At 37.2% G+C, this 23,186-nt stretch overlaps 1 protein-coding gene across 1 annotated transcript in view; it reads left to right on the forward strand.

Annotated features, from left to right (window-relative positions):
- SENP7 (SUMO specific peptidase 7) overlaps positions 1–15,812 on the forward strand; it is a 42,312-nt gene extending 26,500 nt beyond the window's left edge. The window contains exons 10-23 of the mRNA XM_063457534.1: positions 1,296–1,329; positions 2,823–2,987; positions 3,183–3,439; positions 5,523–5,552; positions 5,919–6,061; positions 10,100–10,216; positions 10,825–10,947; positions 11,105–11,197; positions 11,342–11,526; positions 11,709–11,761; positions 12,353–12,393; positions 13,665–13,733; positions 14,553–14,703; positions 15,333–15,812. Of these exons, the coding sequence (XP_063313604.1) occupies positions 1,296–1,329; positions 2,823–2,987; positions 3,183–3,439; positions 5,523–5,552; positions 5,919–6,061; positions 10,100–10,216; positions 10,825–10,947; positions 11,105–11,197; positions 11,342–11,526; positions 11,709–11,761; positions 12,353–12,393; positions 13,665–13,733; positions 14,553–14,703; positions 15,333–15,458 (1,587 nt within the window). The 3' untranslated portion in view covers positions 15,459–15,812. The remainder of the gene's footprint in view (positions 1–1,295; positions 1,330–2,822; positions 2,988–3,182; positions 3,440–5,522; positions 5,553–5,918; positions 6,062–10,099; positions 10,217–10,824; positions 10,948–11,104; positions 11,198–11,341; positions 11,527–11,708; positions 11,762–12,352; positions 12,394–13,664; positions 13,734–14,552; positions 14,704–15,332) is intronic.
- The last annotated feature ends 7,374 nt before the right edge of the window (positions 15,813–23,186 follow it).

Consider the following 23,186-nt stretch of genomic DNA (forward strand, 5'->3'; position numbering starts at 1 on the left):
TATATGTACTTATACTTATATACTCATAGGGTTCTATTCTGGGTTCCATGAAGGGCTTCATGCAGTACCTTAAAGGGATTCTTTACAGTCTGCTAAATGTCCTGTAAACTTGTTTACTGAATGTGGCTAATTTTCTCACATACCGACTTTATTATGATGATTTTTGTTTTTTTACATTCTCACATTATTAGGATTAATTCTTGAATCCATACAAATACACAAAATGATTATTTGATCACTTTAACAAAATGGAATATTTTAAGATATAGGTCACCAAAGAAGTACTGAGATAACAAGTACAGGGTTTGGGGGAATTTTATGACATTAAAGAAACCTTAAAACTTATATTTGACATTCTGTAAAATATAAAAATGATCAGAAAATACAGCTATAAAAATGTCTTTAAATATTAGTATTTATCTTTGTAAACACAAAGGGGGTTATTCCCTAACGTGAGAATTGTCAGGAATTGAAAGTGAATTTCAAATTTAAGGCTATAGTAGCTGAACTGGAAGCTGGAAGAGATTTTTGATTGTAAATGTGAAACATAGTTTAAATTCCTGACAATTCTCACTTAAATCATTAACTCTGGGGAAAAAAAGAAAAAGTATCAGTCTGATTTGGTACCCATTGCACAGTGTAAAATAAACTGTTAGTAGCTACAATGTACTCCTAATATGAGAGGATTAGCAGAACTAAGTGATAGTGAGTAATTATACCTGGAATCCGTTATAAATGGCTAACTCACTGTTGTAAAAAAGCTCAGTTTAACAGACAGGCCCCAGATAAAGATTTTACCAGCCCAGAAGGGTGACTAGACCGCTGCCCAGTTATCAGACTTCATCAGTCCTATAAATACTCTGCCAAGTACGTGTAGAATCAAATACAACTCCGCTATTGAGAGTGCAGTTTTCTATAGCCTATATTACCTTGATGGCACCAAGGCAGATGGATACTTGTTTACTTTGTATTTACAAAGATACATACAAATTGTTTCTTTGTTCTTTTTTTTCCCCCTGTCTGTTTTGCTGCTTACAACTAGTCCAGCCTGTGCTGCTATTTTGATTACACACATCAATTTTCTTTTGCTGTGTGTGAGTACGATTTTATACATTTACGGGATCTAACTCCTAATAAAATTTTTATAATTTTAAAGGCAATTTAAAACAGAACCTTCTTAATAGTGGTTCTCTTTATTCTTTGATTTATTTATTTCTGTCAACGTTTCTATTATTATTTATTATGATATATATATGCAGTTTTTCAATTTACTTTGTTTTTTTCCCCCATTCTAGTTTTCACACAAATCTATCACTATTCCTCTGAAAGGTAAATTTATATGTAAACACTCTTCTGCTACTGTTTGACTAGTCTGTATTTTTTTGGTTGTGTATCAGTATTACTGTACTACTATAGTTTTGTTCATTAGTTTATTAAATATGTGTAAAAACGTTTCTTTTTTTGTTTTTCTTTTAAATTCTTTATACATTGGGGTGCTTTACACAGACTACTTTATAATAAATGATTATTAAAGTGAAAGGGACACTATAGTCACCTGAACAACTACAGCTTAATGTAGTTGTTCAGGTATGATCTATAGCTCCCTGCAGGCAATCTAGTGTAAACACTGTATTTTCAAAGAAAATACAGTGTTTACATTGATTGATAGGAATACCTCCAGTGGCCGTCACTCAGACGGCCACCAGAGGGACTTCCTATCATGCAGGGCCCTAAAAAGGCCCTGTACACGTCAGACGTATCAAAATACGTCTGACGTGTGCAGGAGAGAGAAGGCACTGTGTGCGCTCCTTCTCTCTCCAGCCTGTCAGCAGAGGAGGGGGGCGGGCAAAGACCGCAAGCTGAGCTGTCAGTCAGCTCAGCTCGCGGCCGCGCGCATGCGCGGTAGTGCGCTCAGGACTTCAGAGGGCGGCATGAATGGAAGCGTCTGATTGCTCCCTGGAAGCGTCTGATTGCTCCCTGCTCGCGCCCGCCTATTTCGTCATTTTGACGAAATAGGGGGCGCGGCTTCACGAGGCTCCCGGCGCTGGAACCAGGTGAGTAAAAGACTCTGCCTGGAGAGTCCCTTGAACCCCTGATAAAAAAAATAAAAAAATAATTACTTGCCTTAAATCGCCCCTTTATACATTTAATGCATCATATCACAAAGATGCATGATGTATTTAATGTGAAATATTGAGATATATGAACCTCACCTCTGTTTCAGTGCCACCATCTTCTGGGCTTCTTGGGCGTTACTCTTTATGTAACACCCAACTATGGTCCATCCTCTGCTCCTCCTCTGGTCTTCTGTGATTCATAAGTCACTCCATTCCTATACTCCCTTGCCAGTGCTTGCTGCATTGGCTTGGCAGTTTCCATAGCAATCACAGCACATGCGCTGTGGTTGCGAAGGTTGGAAGAACAGAATGACTGCCCGAGGGAGGTCTTTTCTGCTCTCCATAGAATCTATTTACAGCATATATAGTGAACGGCACTCAATCCCATCAGTCTGAGCCAGGGTGCTTAACTAATCCAGAACCAAGCACCAGGTTACAATAGTAATAGTAATCTACTCCATAGAGTCTATGCTTATTTGACCAATACGTGGTACAAATACATGTTTTTCTAAGTCAATTTTTCTGCCAATATTTGCTAGCACAATTTCATGCTCAAAGTTTTAAAGCATGGCAGATACCCTTTGATTATTAACAACTTATTTGTGTTACTTTATATAGTAAAAATATTTTTTGGGGGGTGTATGGTGAAATTAACAAACATTTCCTGAGTTTACTAGGCTAATTGCAGGTTGTTAATCTTCATAGGTGTCTGTCTGACTGTGGATACAAGTAAACTGCTCAGATATGGATTGTGGGTGAAAAATGGAGGAGATTCTCTGGAAGGCCAAGCCATCATCTTTTTGTGGGTAGATAAAGATCATGCACAATCTCTCAACAAACAGACTGAAGCCAATACCAACATACTAACTGGTAAGTGTTCTAAATACAAACAAACCATTTAAAAAAATATATATTTTTATACACTTCATTTTATTATTTTGCACACTGACAATTAATCTGTCTGCATTTAAATCTTGTGTATCTGATATATTTTGATATGCCACACACCTACTACATTTACTGAAACAGTAGTTCTTTGTTTTTTTTCCCCTCTTCTTTCCACAGCTAAAACCACAGAATTTATATTTCTTGAGTTAAATAATATTCCCACCAAAAGTGAGCAGGCTCAGTTGATTGAGATCATGAAGAGAGCAAGTAAACACGGCTCATCTTCTCTAGCGCAGATTTTTTCCTGGGATGATGCTTACCCAATGCTGAAGGAGCTGTGTCCTGAACAGAACTCATTTATGTCAAGTTGTTTTTTTGATTTCCACATGACACGACGGCAGGAGCATCATTTGAGCCCTCGATCTGTACCAGAGGTTGTTTTTTTTTTTTTTTTTTATTCTTTTATTACAGTCACAAATCTGAAAATGTTCTTGTTATATCAGAAACCAGGTGGGAGATAAAAAGACAGATATAAGGTCAGAGGGCTACTGGGCATGAACCCTAATGGAATACCGAACACGAAACTGGACAAATACTTTACCTCTTCAGACGGCAATATTGTTGCTCTTAAATTTTGCAATTTGTCAGAACAGAACTAGCAACTGTATTTTGCTCTCTGAGTCAGAACTTTCTGGTTGACACACTATTCTGGTATTACCAGTATCCTTTTCTGTTTTGTTTTTTATGTTTAATGTGTTGTTTATAGGACATTCCCGTTTTTAATACATTAGTTAGTTTCTAACTATCTAGCACTTGTCCTCTCGATTCACACACAGCTATTTTCACCTTTTTTTTAATCAGTAGCTAATAAATATTAAGTTTCAAATCTGATAATTCACTTTTTGATTTTGTGGTCAGGGCATTTTTCCAGTTTCGTGTTCTTGTTATATACGTTAAATTTAATAGCTCAGCCAGTGAATTTCCTTAATAGCAATAGGTTGAAATAAAGACGCACATCCATTGTCACTCATTCACACATCTGCTTGTCTGCTCTTGATCCAAAGGTAGATGAAAAAGCCACTTTATAGTAAACTCCAGTTGTGTCACAAAATGCTAAAAATTCCTTCTTAACTACAAAATGACAATCAGATTTTGTTATCCTTAAAGGGACAGTCTAGTCACAAAAATCACTTCATTTGAAAATCGTGCTGTGGTTATGGTACCTTTAGTGCCGTGTCAACTTACATTGTAAGTAGTCAAACCATTTTAAATCACTTTAGACATTTTTGTATTCTTACCTAGGGACTGCTGGTTGCCAATCCCCACCTACACTCTACATGCTGGAAAACTGGACACTCATGCTTATGAGCTACCAATATCTCTCTTGAACAAAGCCCTGCAGCATGGCCAGCTTCTTGGCAGAGATCATCAGCTGATCACTCTTAGCCAATGAGCTAAGCCCTGCAACGCAAGGCTTGGTTAAGACAGAGTGCTTCCGGCTCCTTGAAGGCCTAAGTGGAGTTAAGGAGCAGCACCCATCTGACTCAAAGTAATATGTCAAAACATTCTAAAAATAGTTTGACTACTTACATTGGGGTTTCCAGAGTTCTCCTGGCACGATAACCACTACAGAGCATTTTAGTAGTTATAGTGATTGGAGTGTTCCTTTTTTACGTTACATTTTACAACTAATGGCTTTCAGACATGACTGTGACTATTGAGCTCTGGACTAAAAACATTTAGTAATTAAATCCATTTTATGTCCAGCATAAAATGCAAAAGCTGTAACATAACATGCAAAGCTATGAATGAGCCATGGGTCCGCAATGCTTCTTTATGACAAGTATCTGATTGGACAAATGTCTTCAGGATTAATTACTTCACTGAAGGTGGATTTGGCTGGAATGAAAAAGTATGTTATTATAGCGATTTGTAGGTGTTTCTTTGTGTGTGTGTGTTTTGTTTTTTTAACTTTAATGTAACAAATTATTAAAAAAACAAACAGAAAAAAAACGCTGAACCCACATGATTATTGCTCATACTGAAAAGAATCTTTCTTTCTTTTTGTAGTTGAAATCTCCTTTCTCCTATTTAAATTGATGGCCCACATCTACACTTTTTGCAGTTTAATGAAATTCTTTTTAAATAGATGCCTTACATTACATACTATTAAAGGCTGGGTAAGGCATATTGATCTATAAAGTGTCATACTTATACTTTTTATGATGTGAATTAATATACTTTATGGCCTTTACAGCAGCCGACTGGCATGGTGTGCTGTTGCCTGGTCTTTTTTCTATAATTTTTAGTTCTTTTCCTTTTACAGTTATCCCAAATCCCATTTAGGGTTTATGTGCATTTATGCTCCTGATCCCAAAATGCATAATTTGGCCTTTATTGGCACATTTCAACGACCACTTGCATGGCCTGACTTATATCCTGCTTATACTATATTGCCTCATATAGTTTAGGATCTTCTATAAACTCTGAAACATTACTTTTGTTGTCCTTTTTCAGAGAGACGTGGATACAGAACAAAATCCTAAGGTACGCCACTGTTTTTATTCATTTAACTATTTACTTGCACTTTATTTTAACCCCTTAAAGACCAAACTTCTGGGATAAAAGGGAACCATGACATGTCACACATGTCATGTGTCCTTAAGGGGTTAAGCCAGATGTATTTCCTGATGCTCAAAAAATAGTTTTTCCAGCTTTGTTTCACAGATGAAGCTTTTGTAATCGATTATCTAAAATTTAAAATGCTTCTGTAGAAAATATATATATTTCAACTCCATGCTGCTGTATTTAATTCCCTGCTTTCCGACTGTTTGGTCATCATTTCCTGTTAGTAGTAGCTTCTGCTTGTGACTTTCAGGGTATCTATATGCTAAATTATATTTTCCTCCTCAGGGTGTAAAGGAAAAGCCTGCTGAAAAGCCTGCCCCTTCTTACAGTCTTTTGCATCGATCTCAAAATGGTCGTTTGTCTTTTTCATTGACTCCTAAGCAAGATCATAGCTGGAGGCCAATGCAGAATGGAGGATCTCTTCAAAAGTATGTATACATAAATAAATAAATATAGATAGATGGATAGATACACAGTGATGGGAAAAAAGAAAGTACACCCTATTTTAATTCCTTAGTTTTACATATCAGGACATAATAACAATCATCTGTTTCTTAGCAGGTCCCAAAATAAGGTAAATACAACCTCAGATGAACAAGAACACATGACAAGTTACACAGCGTAGTGATTTTTGTTTGCAAAAATAAAGCCAAAATGGAGAACCCATGTGTGAAAAACGAAATACACCCTTACTGCTTCCATAGGAATTAAGATGCTATCAGACAAGTGCTGCTAATCAAATGCCCTTGATTAATTGATAATCAGCAAGTGTGACCACCTCAATAAAAGCCAACGTTATAGCATTTTGCTCTTCTGGAGCATTCAGGTGTGTTAACACAATGCCAAGGAGAAAAGAGATCAGCAATGATCTTAGAAAATCAAACTGGGAAGGGTTATAAGACATAAAGCAAGGGAGAGGTATGGACCCCTACCGCAAATAAAGGAACAAATACATATATAATCTGTTGATAAAAACTAATGAGAATAGGTATACAAAATATCACAAAAGCAATAGGAAACAAATGACTCACTCCACCATGGCAGTAAATGTGCTCCAAATTCTTGGTGTCAGCAACAATGTTCCTCCAGTCCTGAAAATTCTCACAAAATAGAATTTAAAAGAACTTAAGGGAATAAAAAGAAGAGCTATCTGGAGAACAAGTATCCTTGTAGTGTAGATTGATTACAATATTACAAACGTGGTACGCCCAATATAATAAGTAGCAGAGTTGTAGCAAACACATTTCTGCACTGGACATTAAAAAAGTGGGGAGGGGAAGAAAAAACAAAACAAAATAAAACTGAGAACTGAATCCATTTCAAGTCACTACTGGACGCTTAATAAGGCCATTTCCCAACACTTTAAAGTCCATTATTCTGCAGTGAGAAACATTATTCAAAAGTGGAAAACATTCAAGACAGATGCAATGTTCAGAGAAATTGCAAAAAAAAAACAAGCATTACAGACTCTACAGGCCTCAGTTAGAATATTAACCCCTTAAGGACCAAACTTCTGGAATAAAAGGGAATCATGACATGTCACACATGTCATGTGTCCTTAAGGGGTTAAAGGCTAAAGTTAATAACATTACAATTAAAAAAACTGAACAAGTATGGTTTGTTTGGAAGGGTTGCCAGAAGAAAACCCTCTTCGCTATTAAAAGAACATGGCAGCACTGCTTAGGTTTGCAAAGTTGTGTCTGAACAAACCATGATTTCTGGAACAGTTTCCTTTGGACTGATGAGACAAAAATGGAGATGTTTTGCCATAATGCTCAGCACCACGTTTGATGAAAATTAAAGTGGTGGAGAGGTGATGATTTGGGCTTGTTTTGCAGCCACAGGACCTAGGGACCTTGCAGTCATTGAGTCAACCATGAACCCCTCTCTATACCAAATTATTCTAGAGTCAGATGTTAGGTCATCTAAAGCTTGGCCGAAATTGGGTCATTCAACAGGACAATCATGCCAAGCACACCAGCAAATCTACAACAAAATGACTGAAAAAGAAAAGAATCAAGGTGTTTCAATAGCCCAGTCAATGTCCAGACCTCATCTTGACTGAAATGCTGTGGCGGGACCATAAGAGAGCGGTGTATAAACAAATGCCAGCAAATAATGAACTGAAGCAATGTTGAAAAGAAGAGTGGGACACAATTCCCCCACAACTATGTGAGAGACTAATAAAGTCGTATAGAAAAGGACTTTACAATAACTTCAAGTTATTGTTGTTAAAGGTGGTTCTACAAGCTATTGAATCATAAGGTATACTTTAGTTTTTCACATATGGCTTTTCCATTTTGGCATTATTTTTGTTAAATGAATCATTACACAATGTAATAAGTTGTGTGGTGTTGTTCAGCTGAGGTTGTATTGACTTAATTTTAAGACCAGCTAAGGAACAGATGATTAATATTTTTTTTCTTTAACATTTAATACTACACCAATAGTGACATTGTGCATACAATTATTCCTGTTAATGAACTGGTTAATATTCCATAGCCCTGTATAGTCTAGAATGGCCCTGATGTCTGGCAGCACTAGGTTATACATGATCATGATTAGTTGAGTTACACTTCTGAGTGGCTCTTGCTGCTCTTTTAATGACGGCAACTGAAATAGCTGCTGCCCCATGACTGAAGCTCTCACTAATCTCAACCAGCATTGGGATTTGTATGTCTCAGTTCTACTCTTAAACCCTACACTACCCTTATACCAGGACCATATTTCCCATAAGGGCACAGAGGCCATGGTCTTGGAACTACAGGGAGGAGTGGGGCAGCATGGCTGGTGGGTAGATCAAAGATCTACATTACTGGTCAGCCCATGCTTACTAGGACGATGAACCATGGTGCCTGGGGCTATGCTATGTTGAGCTAAAAGGTGTGGGCAAGGGCAGCGCGGAGACACTGCGGGTGGGCGGCGGTGCGACCTCGAGCACACAAACACCAGGAATAGAAAAAGGATGGCAGAAGCAGAGAGGGACAGGTGCTGGAAACTCCACACCACAGAAGAGGTGGGGCTCCAAGGACTGCTGAGCGCTGGACACACACCTCAATGGCAATGTAGACCTCACGTAATGCTCCCTTCAGTGTTGACACTGGTTACCCATGGCAACACTGCTGGAAGAAACAAGAGAAGTGGTCTGCACTTACATACACAGTCCCTACCATTCCCAGATACATTATCCTTTCTGCACAAATACACTACAGCCCTTACTATCCCCCCGCCCCACACACACTACTCTCCCAATCCACCCCAAACACACACTAAAACACAATTTTACCTCACAATCACACACACTACAATCACCCACAACCTATACCACACATACGCAACCCCAAAAGCTGCATCCACACATCCCCACAAGCAGCATCCCCAGATACAAGCAACAACACAAGCAGCCACCCCCACAAGCAGCATCCTCAGAAATACACAACACCACAAGCGGCCACCCCCACAAGCGGCATCCTTAGAAATACACAACACCTCAAGCAACCTACACACATGTTGCACCAAGAGAGCAATTCACACACACACACACACACACATCTCATTTCCCAGCCCTGTCCCATTTATCATCCATCCACCCACACAGTCACATTCACTGCCCAATCATACCCTAAACTAGTGCAGTTGCCTGCACTAATTGATACTGGAACATTGTTGCACGCACTTAAAATACTTGTACTGGGATCTGTGTGTCGCTTCCTGAAATTTGAAGGGTCCTGCAAGTCTTCACTTTTTTCCCCTAATTGAGATTAAAAGCAAACACCTGTAAGTCAACAGGAACTTAACGTGACTGAGACCCATAAGTTTAACCTGTTACAATGTTTATTTTATACTGTTCTCCATATTACCTCTATTAGCACTGTATGCTACACAACATTAAGCCCATCAGAGTTACTATAAGGAGGTATTACCCTATTACATTGTGATGCAAAGCTCCAAGAGACTAGGGACTAGGGTGTTAGGGACCTCTGTGTCCCGAAGTGACGCCAATTATTTGGAGACCTGCGAGTCTCGACAATGCTTATCAAAAATAAGTTTTATGTAAAAAAAGATTTTTTTTACAAACAAAAAATACCCTAAACTAGTTGCATTCACGCATCCAATAATTTACCAATCATTTTGCATATATATGAAGGAACGGGAGTGATGAAGGAAACTGGCCTTGAGGGAGTGTGTGTATATACACACACACACAAACTATTGTCATTTCTCCACAATTCATAATATAGTAATCAACCCCCTGTAGTGTTGTATAATCCCATACATTATAAATTGTAATACCAGCAGCAAATGTGAAAAATGCCAGTAGGCTGAAATGCTCTACTAAGGAACCAATCTCAAATGTGCAATGATTTTCAAAACAAATGCATCCACCTTTCTTTTGTATTTTTTTTTTTTTTCAGAATATTGCTTTTCATGCATTATTACATTGTAGTTTATTCTTCATATTTTAGGTTACTTGTGTACCCTCCTCCACCAACCAAAGGAGGTCTGTGGGTGACAAATGAAGATTTGGAATGTCTGGAACATGGAGAATTCCTTAATGATGTGATTATTGACTTTTATCTCAAGTGAGTATTTGTTGTCATTTTTGTGTGTTTAACCCCTTAAGGACCAAACTTCTGGAATAAAAGGGAATAATGACATGTCATGTGTCCTTAAGGGGTTAAGTAAAGCCATCCATGAGGTTCATGTATGAGGAATGAGGGAGTTCCCTGTGATGCAATGTAGTGTACCCGATGTGGATGAATATATGGTGTTTCTTTAATGTACAGCCAGATAATAATCACCTTTGACACGCCAGCTGTCCTTGTTCAACAGAAATGCTAGGGAAAGCTAATTCTTGTCGGATTACTACCCAAGATAAGCAGATTGATGGGAATTGTATTAGCAGATTGTAGATTGTTTAAGACCGAATATTGTGGCTAGAGTAATGATTGTTAGCATGTAGTATTTCCTCTGACTTGTTTAATGGAAAAGACTTAGCTGCTAGCTTTGCTGGTATTAATTTGTTGATTTGCTCTTCACGCAAGGCAGCAGTGATTTTATAATTTGTCTAAACTGCATTTTTAAATGGCCTACACAAAATTATTCTTTTTAATGTTGTTTCATTCTATGCTAATTAAAAATATTCACCTCTTCAAAAATAACATCTACGTTGTCTTTTTGTAACCCCCAGATTCCTGTTATTGGAAAAATTTCCCAGAGTATTTGCAGAAAAATGTCACATTTTCAGCAGTTTCTTCTTTAAGTGTTTAACGAGAAAGGATGTGGGCTTAGATGACAACAAAACAACTTTAACGTATGTATCTTTACCATTACACAAAAAAATTGTCTAATTCACTGCCTGGAACATGAACACTCGAAAAGAAATTTTAAAGTTTTAAAGAAAATCCTTGTTTGTGAAATGTCCTGGTGTTGATATTTTTTCTTTCTTTCTCTCTCTCTCTTTCATGTAGTTCAGCACAACGTCGACATCAGAGAGTGAAAACCTGGACTCGCCACATTGATCTTTTCTCTAAGGATTTTGTCTTTGTGCCAGTTAATGAAAAGTATATACCTTGAATACTTTTTAAGTTAGGCATATACCAATTAAATGTTTTTGGTTTAATATTTATCCTCAAAATTTAAATTGCTGAAGTGATTGTTGGTTCTGTTTGTTTCAATTGAAACACTTTTTTTTTTGTTAATTGTAGTTCTCATTGGTATCTGGTGGTCATCTGTTTTCCTGGGTTAGAAAAAGCTGTTTATGAAGATTCAGACAAACCTATCTCCACTACCCTTCAGTCTCAGGAAACCAGAATCCCCTCAAGCAGCACATCAGTCATTGTGCTAAATGACCGCATCATCAAAGAATATGAACACAGTTCAGATGCTAAAGGTGAGAAAAATGTGTCCTACTAAGCTATTCATATTTTAATCCTATTTTAATCTTGTGTCATTAAAAACATAAATACATTTTTTGTAATGACTTGTAAATGCATGTTTCAAATTAAAAATAAAATACAGACTATTTGAGCATGATAAAATCTACCATAACCTTTATATGTATGTGATTCCTAGGAAGCCACTGCCAGTCTCCTTCCAAGACATCCATCCCAAGCGTGAAATGCAAGGTATATATGGTCTACCCCCCAAGGGATTGTGTATGTCTAAGACTTGTGTAATAAAATACCCCTGAATACACCTATCTAAACTGATTTAATGTTATGCATGAAGTGATTCATACACAAAGCTCTACAAATTGAGCAGACACATTGTATTTATACTGACTGCTTAAATCTAAGAAATGTTGTCTCTTGTATAATCCCAACATAGTCTATATACTAGTTTGGGGTTGAGTGTAAGGATAGTTAATCCATCTACCATCAGTTACAAATCTCACTGTGCTTGTCGAGCATAATGGGATTTGCAGTCAACAGCAGCTGAAATACCTGAAGGTGACAATCCTTGAAGAATGTGACTGGCATACATACAGCTGGCTCAATAAAGGCTGTCTTTCTGACTTGTGTAGTTTAACATACTTTAATCATTATTTTTACTTGTAAATCTAAGCAAGTAAATATATTTTATTAGATTATTTTGTTTTATTTAACAAATGTACTAATTTGTGTAGATTTAAACTGAATTTCAAATTACATGTTCCTCCCTCCCCCCATTTATGATGAAATTAAAAAAAATTAAATATTTTTTTTTTTACTTTTTAGCATACGACAGAAAGGATCCGCTTTCGGAAAATATTGAAAAGGTAATTTTAATTTGGTTTTTACATTTGGTTACGAGTAATTCACTTGAAATATATTTGTTCCTGAAGTGTCTTCACTGAACTTGGACTCCTGGAGAACAAAGGAATTGCAAATCGTAGGCATGAAAGGGACACTATAGTCACCTGAACAACTTTAGCTTAATGAAGCCGTTTTGGTGTATAGATCATGCCCCTGCAGCCTCACTGCTCAATCCTCTGCCATTTAGGAGTTAAATCCCTTTGTTTATGAACCCTAGTCACACATCCCTGCATGTGACTTGCACAGCCTTCCATAAACACTTCCTGTAAAGAGAGCCCTGTTTAGGCTCTTTATTGCAAGTTCTGTTTAATTAAGATTTTCTTATCCCCTGCTATGTTAATAGCTTGCTAGACCCTGCAACAGCCTCCTGTATGTGATTAAAGTTTAATTTAGAGATTGAGATACAATTATTTAAGGTAAATTACATCTGTTTGAAAGTGAAACCAGTTTTGTTTTTTTATGCAGGCTCTGTCAATCATAGCCAGGGGAGGTGTGGCTAGGGCTGCATAAACAGAAACAAAGTGATTTAACTCCTAAATGACAGTGAATTGAGCAGTGAAATTGCAGGGGAATGATCTATACACTAAAACTGCTTTATTTAGCTAAAGTAATTTAGGTGACTATAGTGTTCCTTTAACTACAGTTGTGGAAAACCAATCTGACAGTTCTTTTTCAGGGTGAACTACAATTTCTTAAAATTCACAGTTCCCTTGTGAATTTCCAACAATTCACTGTAAATACCCCTTCATGTTGTTGCCTTTTTTTTCCTTTTTGCAAGATCCAATTTTACTTTATTGGTGACTAATATAATTGACATTAACTTAGACACGGGAATCCTTTGCCCACCTAATCCTCCCTCACCATATGCCAATGGACATTTCAGCTGATTATGTCCTAAACTATATATCAAAACAAAGACTAATTACCCTTCTCAGCAGCATTATCTTTTCTGCTGTCCCAGATGTTCAGCATTAGTTCTCAAAATATCTATTAAGACAAATTGCATTTATAAGAAGAGTTTTTATAAACACTCTCTGGGTCATATATTTGTCTTGTTCACATATTTTAGTAGCAAAAACATAAACAGCACCTCTTCATGTAGAATCACAGTTACAAACACATTTTTTTTTTTGCAATTACCTGATTGTTGTTTTAATTATTGTATTTGTTGTCATTCATTCTTAGATTTTTTTTTTTAATGTTTGTAAATTTGTGTTTATTTCATTCTATATAGATCCTGCTTCCTCATCTTTGATTCTTTAACAACACCCTCTGTCCCATCTACCATACATGTTTTAAGAGAGTAAGTGGTAAACTGTGTTTTTCTTCCTCACTAAATTATTTGCTTCATTTCCTTCTTTTATTTTTGTTAAGTATCTGCTTGTATCGTTCTATAATGTAATTACATGGCCTAATAAATGTCTGCATTTTGGATAAATCGGAGATATTCTGACCCTTTTCAGTGTTAGCCACTTGTACTGCATACTTATGTGTGCGTGGATTTGTATATGTGTGTAATATATAACCTGATCTGCCCAACATGCCAAGAGCAGGCCATATTATAGCATCTTGTAGCAATCCATGTAATTATTCCCCATAATGTATGTGTATAATGCACAGCTTGCCAACATGTTGCCTGGGAACCCCTATCTTGGGCAGAACGTACCTTTTTTTTTTTTTTTTTTTTTTTTTTGTGCACACAGGCAAGATTTAAGTGATCAAGCTCACTCAAATGTCGACAACAGATGCAGGGACAAAAACACAAAAAAAACCCCATAAATCTTTATTTCTCTTATTATTATTATTATTATTATTATTGCCATTTATATAGCGCCGTAAGTTTTTCTTGTAATTGTCCTATTTATAGTTAAATCCACCCTCTCATAATATTGTAAAGCGCTGCGGAATCTGTTGGCGCTCTAAAAATATCCATAAAGTGTATCATGGGCAACAATAGCTGCAGTGAAAAATGGGACACCCAAACCCTTTCATGGCATTATTTTCACATAATACACAATCCATAAGTGTTTTTTTGTTTTCCTCTCTCTTATTATATTGGTCTTTCTTGCTGATTTACAGTTTTTCCTGCTCATAATTAATTCTGCCTCTTTCTGCTTTTCAGATATCTAAGAGTAGAGTGGGACATGAAAAAAACAAGTGCTCGAGAATTCAACAGCTCGAATTTCACAGCTATTCATCCTAAAGTTCCAAAGCAGGACAATAGCACAGACTGTGGCCTATACCTCTTGCAATATGTGGAGAGTTTCTTCCTGGTATAGTTTTTGAACTTTTTTTTTTTTTAGAAAGAAAACTTGGATAACTTTATTAATATGTTTATAATGTTATAGATTAGGAAGATTGTTTGTTTGTTAAATACACAATACACAAATTCTGGGATCAAACCCTAAATATGAATCCCTTACTTTGGAAACCAGCTAATTGCTCCAGATTTAGTATTTTACCCCTGAATTACATTACAGGGCTAAAATTATAGGGACACTGCATCCAAACTACTTCATTGAGGTGAAGTAGTCCTGGAGCCTATAGTGTCCCTTTGAAAATTTATGCGTCTGTCAGAAGCATTGTTTTCTTAAATTTGCTTACGTTTCATGTCCAAAATTTGAATTAATTTGCAGAATTTTTAAAATGTATTTGAATTGTATCATGTAAACATTTTTCACATATCTGGCAAAATATTAAATTCATTAATCAAACTATTTTATGTCACTGCATGTTATGCATTCATAGGATACATTGAAAATCTTAAATGTTTTTTAAATGATTTTTTAAAAATCTAGTTTATGCAAATCCTTCATACTTAATCAGACATATTTTGTATATGTTTTGTATTTTAATTTGTCTCTCTGTCTTTTTTTTTTTTTTAATACTTTTTATCATGCAGAAACCAATTGACAACTTTGACCATCCAATGCACTTGGAAGAATGGTTCCCTCTTTCTGTAGTGAAGAATAAAAGAGAAGAGATTAGAGACTTAATTCTACAACTGCATTTGAAGCAGATGTCTTAAAAGCTAATTTGACATAAACACTGCACTGTGTACAGACAAACATTAGCCCAATAGGGTGCTACCTGTTATTTGTCAAGTAGTTTGCTGTAAATATGTATAAAGACTGAGAATATAAACCATATTTTGTAATTATTTTAAATCAAACTCACTAAAAAATATATATTTTATTTTGACTAAATGACTTCTGTAAATATTGGAATGTAATGAATATTTGTCATAAAGGTCTTGCTGCTAAGTATCTGAAAAAGCCTCAGGTAAATGTTACATGTTTTAAGCTGTGTATTTAATGCTAACTTTATCTCTTTAATTGATTTGTTAAACACCATAGGTTCTAATAAATATACTGGTACTTGACTTTTTTTTTGTGGGTCTTATATTTCCACATTGTTTACATTTTATATTAAAACAGCCTTTTCTCATAGGGTAAGTGTTCGTTAAGAAAGATTGATCTGTTCCTGCAATTGCTGACTGTTTTGCATGCTTATTTGCAGTCTACACTTTTATGTTAATACATGTGTTGTCTCAAAGTATTTGTGCCAGAATTTGTATTTATTTTTTTCGTGCACAAATTGTTTGTGTTTATGACTTCAGTAAATTATTATATGAGACCAAAACATCTGTGTTGCTGTTTAATAGAAAGTAAACCTGAAGTAAAGTATGAAACAATAGTATTGAATCTCAATAAATATATTTGAAAAACTCCACTTGCTGTAGTGGTTATGATGGCTTAATGTACCTTGTTTCCCCTCTTATACATAGTTGATTGATTTGACTTCTTGCCTGTGGTATGCTGTTCTCCGTGCCCTGCCTCCACTACAAATGGCAAAGAGCTGAGGGTTCCTACGCAGGTACCTCCTGTAGCTCTCCTGAACTAAGCCCTGGCACCATAACCATTACAGTGAGCTGTGGTGGTTATGGTGTATTGTAGTGTTCCTTTAGTGCTAGTTTATTCATAAACACGAATTACTGCTCTTTTTACTGCAATTTGCTGGAAATATTTAGAGCTTGTCCCACAAACTGGGACAAACGGGAATGGGTGAAAGTAAAGAACATTAGAATTGTATGTATCCTTGTCAATAGTCAGCTGACCTGATTGATGCAGGAATGCTTCAAAGATAAAAACTTTTATTGTGACACCAGTCATGGGATATGACATTTTGGGTTAGTCCTACCTATGCTCCCCCCTTGCGTCTCTGGCAGACAGTGAAATAGTGTGTAGCTCTAATGTTTCCTGGAACTGTTGTCGTCACTGCAAAGGTTTTTATATAAACCACTTCCACACCATGTGAATTCTCAATTGTATTCTATAGTAGCAATAAATTAATGATTGCTCCAAAGAGATGCATTCAGTTTCCTAGTTGGTAACACCAGGCCTAAACATTAATTTAATTACAGGTCGTTTCTGCATTTTGGTTATATTTTTGCCACACTATGGATTGTCAGTGTGTGAACGCTGGTGTGTATTTGTGTAGGGTGGTCAGTGTGTAATCATGAGTGCCTTTTTGTTTTCTGGTTTCTCCCTCAATATTTCACTGCCCTACGTATACTGCATGGCATTTAGAGTGATATTTCCTACCGTTTTCTCATTAGTGAAGACAATGTAGTCCAGGCACTCAGGGTCTTTTCCAAACATCATATGTATTGGAGAAACACAGCAAAGGTTCGATCCACACTCCGATCTTTGTCAAGCTCATTTTCTTATTATGCTTCTCCTTTATTTGAGCTATTTTTATCAGCTCTGTGAAGCAGCTGCACAAACAAATAAGGTTACCTTCCTTTGGAGTAGGAGGGACGGCTGTTCCTACCCTTACAAACTGGATATAGCTATCGAAGACATAATACCCTGGAAGCGGACAGATTAGGTTGAACAAAGAGTGTGACCTATGATTTAGTTACACAATGATGCCTCCTATTTGGATAATTATTTCTGTGTTTATATTTGCCAAGGAGGGACTGGGGGTAAAAAAAAAAAATCCTAGATTTCTTAGTTATACCTTACCTCTGCCCTGTACTTCCTTAAAGTTCTGCTTGGAAACCTGAGATGAGGCAAAAGTCCATTGAACACAAATGTGTGCTAACTGGGAGTCCAATCTAATTTTGATGTTGGCAGTTTTCGATCCGTACTCACCCAGGCAGAAGATAAATAAACAGCAAAGGGAGTAATTACGATTTTCTGTTCATTTCTCCTTTTTAATAAAACAGCTGGTGTAAATTATTTACTTGTCATCTATTTTTCTTATGTATGCACAATAATTGTTTTTCATAATAAATATGCCTTTGTTAAGTTCTGCCTTTGTCTGTAACCTAGAGAAATGTATTTTATTTAGTAGGTTTTTATTTTTATGACCGATCTTTTGCTTAATTGTGTTTTGTGTTTTTTTTTTTTTTTAATCGGACTTGCAGCAACTTAAGGCAATTCATTATAAAAAGCTTTGGTGGTGGCAGCTTTTGATACTTAAGTTAAATGTGGGTGGTGTTAAGTGAACATTTTTTTTTTTATTATCAGTATTTTTGGTTTAGTGCAGACAAATTATGATTTTTTTTTTAATTTTTTTTTTTTTTAAAACCTTTCACCCCCCTAAACCAAGTCACGAGCACACTGGAGTAGTGTGCAACATGAGATTAAGCACTACTCAACAGAATTACGCAAAGACTGAGAAATGCATATGAAATGATAGCCTTTAATTTGTAATTGGTGTTTTTAAAAAAATGCTCTAAAAGTGGAGCAATAACCATGGAAACCTTTTGGAATGTTTCTTTAGACCAGTGGTAATGCTTCTCCCCACTTCCTCCGAGTCCAAGTATAGGGATGACCCAGTTGTGTCTGTGGTGTTTTTTTGAAAGAGAGAAAAAAGACAACTGAGACACAATTTGGTAATCCGTAACTGGCAGGGTGGTGCTAGCACAGGTTTTGGAACCGCTGCTTTAGACTGTTAGTTTTCATGATAATTTTAATAACTCCCCAGTATATACATGCTGAAATCTAAACTTTGTAGAATATAACTAAAGGCACTTTAAATAGCATTTAGCAAATTTCACCCTACAATATTTGCATGGTTTCTATAGTGTTGCACATAGTTAAAAAAAGCAGGGTTACATGAGGGGTTAAATTTCCTCTGGATGATTCTAAATTGATTAATTCAGACCATTCGAGCACAGTATATGCCAATCTTATTAAGATTAAGCTGTGACACTTATGGGTACTATATCTATAAAATGGTTCTGGAGAAAAGGTTTAAACATGAAGTAGTCACCATGGAAACCTGTTAGTTGCTACACTTTCAGAACTTTGCTTCAAAGTAACGTTAGTACATAAACAGCTAAATATGTTTCTGCAGCTTTTACAATGTGTCAAACTGCTCTTTTTATCATTACAAAATGTTATTTTATTTAACAATCTATTTAGAAACATAGAAACATAGAATGTGACGGCAGATAAGAACCATTCGGCCCATCTAGTCTGCCCAGTTTTCTAAATACTTTCATTAGTCCCTGGCCTTATCTTATAGTTAGGATAGCCTTATGCCTATCCCACGCATGCTTAAACTCCTTTACGGTGTTAACCTCTACCACTTCAGCTGTAAGGCTATTCCATGCATCCACTACCCTCTCAGTAAAGTAATACTTCCGAATATTATATTTAAACCTTTGCCCCTCTAATTTAAGACTATGTCCTCTTGTTGTGGTAGGTGTTGTTCTTTTAAATATAGTCTCCTCCTTTACTGTGTTGATTCCCTTTATGTATTTAAATGTTTCTATCATATCCCCCCTGTCTAGTCTTTCCTCTATACATGTTAAGATCCTTTAACCTTTCCTGGTAAGTTTTATCCTGCAATCCATGAACCAGTTTAGTAGCCCTTCTTTGAACTCTCTCTAAGGTATCAAGTACTCCAAGTGAGGTCTCACCAGTGTTCTGTACAATGGCATGAGCACTTCCCTCTTTCTACTGCTAATACCTCTCCCTATACAACCAAGCATTCTGCTAGCATTTCTTGCTGCTCTATTACATTGTCTGCCTACCTTTAAGTCATCAGAAATAATCACCCCTAAATCCCTTTCCTCAGATGTTGAGGTTAGGATAGCAATTCCTCTGAAACTGTTATGTTTAGATGTGAAGGGTTAAAACCCGAGGGACCTGGTACCCAGACCACTTCACTGAGCTGAAGTGGTCTGGGTGACTATAGTGTCCCTTTAATAAACTATACTGGAAATTATAGAGAGAGTGGGGGGGGTTATATATTTTTTTTTAAAAGAAAACCGCCAACTTGGGAAATGTTTCAACAATTTGTTAGCTATGCTGCTTGGCCCACTGTATGGAACACACTAGTCAGTTCTTCAAAGTTTAATTTAGTGCATTGACCTCAGAATTATGAATGGTCTCTTCAGTGTCTCCATGATTCTTACTACTATGAGCCTCAAACAACTGGCTTCAATAAGCAATACAAAACTGATTGTATGAATTACTGTTTTCTTATTTAATCCCATATCAAAAGCCAACATAATGCAAAAAATAAAAAGACGATGAAATACTATAAAACATGTTCTAGCTAAAGCAAAATATGTTTATACACTATTCTAAACTTTACACGTGCTTAATAGATTATAAAATAGACATTTTGCTATAAAAACCCTCCTTACACATGTATGAGTTAACATAAGATTGGATGGAACAATTGAGTGGGTTTGTCCCAAAACACAGGAAGAATAGTTTGAGCAGTTACTTTTATTCCCAACCCACAGTGCTGGCAGCTGGGGGTTAACTGGTTATGCTAGGGAGTACAATGCACTCATTATTTTTTTTCAACCCTGTGGCTGCAGAATATAAAGGTAGTTATTTTTATTATCTGAGAGATACTCCTAAAGCTCATTGGTTCACAATATTGTAGTACTTTTATTAAAAAAGGTTTGTGAGTCCCCAAGTCCTGCCACCCCATATAGCAGTTGACCGGGGGTGACTAGTCCCCAAAATATTTAATGTTTCTAAGCAATGTAAAATAGCAGCCAAAAAATAATTCACTGAAATGTTCCCAGTAACAATCCATCAACTCCCCCGCCCCCACCCCAAATAAAAACAAGCTATGTATTTCAGTTTTTCTATTGACTTTAGTATGCATCTCACTGTTGAAAAGTCATCATGCTAAGAAGATAACCTACTCCTTTAATATATGTAGTTTTACCATCTTGCTTAGAAAGTTAGTCATATATGCTAGCATATGCATAATCATTGAGTGGAAGGTTTTCAAGATGTGTTCTAGCTCCAGGGTATTATCTAGATATAGTGGTGAATGTAACCCATTGCAACTACACCATTATACACTGATCAGCCACAACATTAAAACCACTGACAGGCAAAGTGAACAACATGGATTATATCATTACAATGGCACCTGTCAATGGGTGGGATATATTAGGCAGCAAGTGAGCAGTCAGTTCTTGAATTTCATGTGTGAAATTGAAAAGATCTGAGAGACTTTGAGAAGGGCCATATAGTAATAGCTAGATGACTGGGTCAGAAAATCTCCAAAACGGCAAGTCTTGTGGGGTGTTTCCAGTATGCAGTGCTTAGTACCTACTAAAAGTGATGCAAGTAAGTATAACCGGTGAACCGGCGTCAGGGTTATGGGTGCCCAATGTTCATTGGTGCAGGTGGGGAGCAAACACTAGCCTATCTAATCCCATTTCACAGAAGAGTTACTGTAGCTCAATTTGCTAAATAAATGAATGGAAGTCATGATATAAAGTTGTTAAAATACACAGTGCGTAGGTGTTTGCTGCGGAGTCGCAGACTGGTTAGAGTGCCCATGATGACTCCTGTCCACCGCAGAAAGCATCTGGACGTGAGCATCAGAACTGGACCATGGAGCAATAAAAAAAAATATATATATATACCTATTACACACAACGTCATATATGTTGGTGACCTCTAAATGTGACTAAATCAACACAAAACCTGTACATAAGTAAAAATAGGAAATCACAAACCCTGGTATTAAACTGAAGAGAGAAAAAAGTACGTAGTTAAGTTCATATTTGTATTTTAGCTTTATTTTTCTAAATATAACAATTCAAGATTTTCCTAGTCTTAATGTCAGAAAATATAGAGACAGGAAACGAGTATTATGCATTAACTCTCTTTACTAAACTCCAGCAGCAAAGAATATTTCTTTTTTTTTTTTTTTTTTGTCAATCTTTCTTTTATTGAGGCATGAATTATGGGGGGTACAGAATGAAGAAAAAGGGATGTACGTTGTCATACAGGTTGGGAGCATAGTGGTGCAACATCTCCTTCGCATAACAGCCTCGTTTTTTTTATATTTTAAATTAAGCGTTACAGAAGATTAACAACAGGTTTAATGTAATAATAATCATACTTGTGTTCCTGTTCAATATGCCTTAACAAGTTAAATGTAATAATAATCATGCTTGTGTTCAAGTTTAATATGCCCGAACAAGTTTAACGTAATAATAATCGTGCTTGTGTTCATGTTTAATAAGCCTTAACAAGTTAAACGTGTTAATAGTCATGCTAGTGTTCATGTTTAATATGCCTCTAATCTAGGATAGTTATGAGTTAGTATCGATCAGAGAGGCTAGGCAGGCACTGCTAGCAGTTAACCTGCTGGAGTTTTGATCTAGATTGTGCGGCACGTTTAAGGTTAACTTTTGAGCTTCGCTTAGCGTTACTAGTGTGTTCCTATGGGTAGATTTATTAGAGAAGGCGGTAAGCTTTCGTGTGTGGCTAGGCTAGGGTACTTCTAGATTTAGTATATGCGTGTCAGACGGGGGGCCATGCTCGCAGGTGTGCCCAGCCTGTGAGACTCTCTAGTGCAGACTGTAGGGTGCGATCTAGGTGTTGTGTATATATGATTACCTGCTGTGGTTATAGTTGCGGTCTGACTGTCTGTGGGTTTTACCCCGTGTTGCTACCCTGTTTATGTAGGCAACGTAGCGAGACAGAAAAAGAAAAAGAAAAATACAGAGTCATCGATGAAGATTGTCTACAACCTGACAGGTTATAAGGCAAGGCAGTACCAGTCCTTGGACACTTGCACGGTACCATACCCGGGGACATGTGGCACCGTGTCCGTGTGGCTCCTGGGGTCTTATACACGTGTCCGATTATGTTCCTGCGGAAACCCTGATTCCGGGTTGCGTTTTGGGCCTGGGTCGATGCGCACCCGTTCCGCTGCCTCCGAAGGGGACCTGAGACCCGTGTTTGTTAGTGTCCTGTAAAGCCCTCAGTCCACTTAGTAAGGTACCCCTGTCATGCTCACGCTGGAATCAGTTTGAGTCCCTGCTGGTTCAAAGTCCTGTACCGGTTCACCTAGATGCTGTTTCTGTCTGGGGTTGTGGTGTCACTGCTTCCAGGGACCGCCTATCTTCGGCCTGAGGCCTTGATGGGTGCTTGTGCCTGTTCGCCATTGATCCCATCAGCAGGATCGTGGGCCCAGGGTTCCGATGGGTCTCAATCCTCTCCCTGGGGGTATGGCAGGCTGTGGAGGAATCCTCCCAGTGGGCACCCAGCTCAGATGAAGGGCGAGCAGTCCCGTCGGCATCCCATGCCATGGGGGTGGTGCGTCGTTATGGGATATTGGCGCCAAGTGCCCAGCATGTCTCCAGGCTTAGTGGCTGCTGTGTGGGGGTGAGTTGCTGGTATTAGTCGCTTTTAAGGTCAAGCCCGATTGTGTCTATAGTCTGCTGTCGGGCACCGCGGCTCGGCTCCCGCGC

This window comes from Pelobates fuscus, chromosome 1 (genome assembly GCF_036172605.1).
Source record: "Pelobates fuscus isolate aPelFus1 chromosome 1, aPelFus1.pri, whole genome shotgun sequence".
Taxonomy (NCBI): Eukaryota; Metazoa; Chordata; class Amphibia; order Anura; family Pelobatidae; genus Pelobates; species Pelobates fuscus.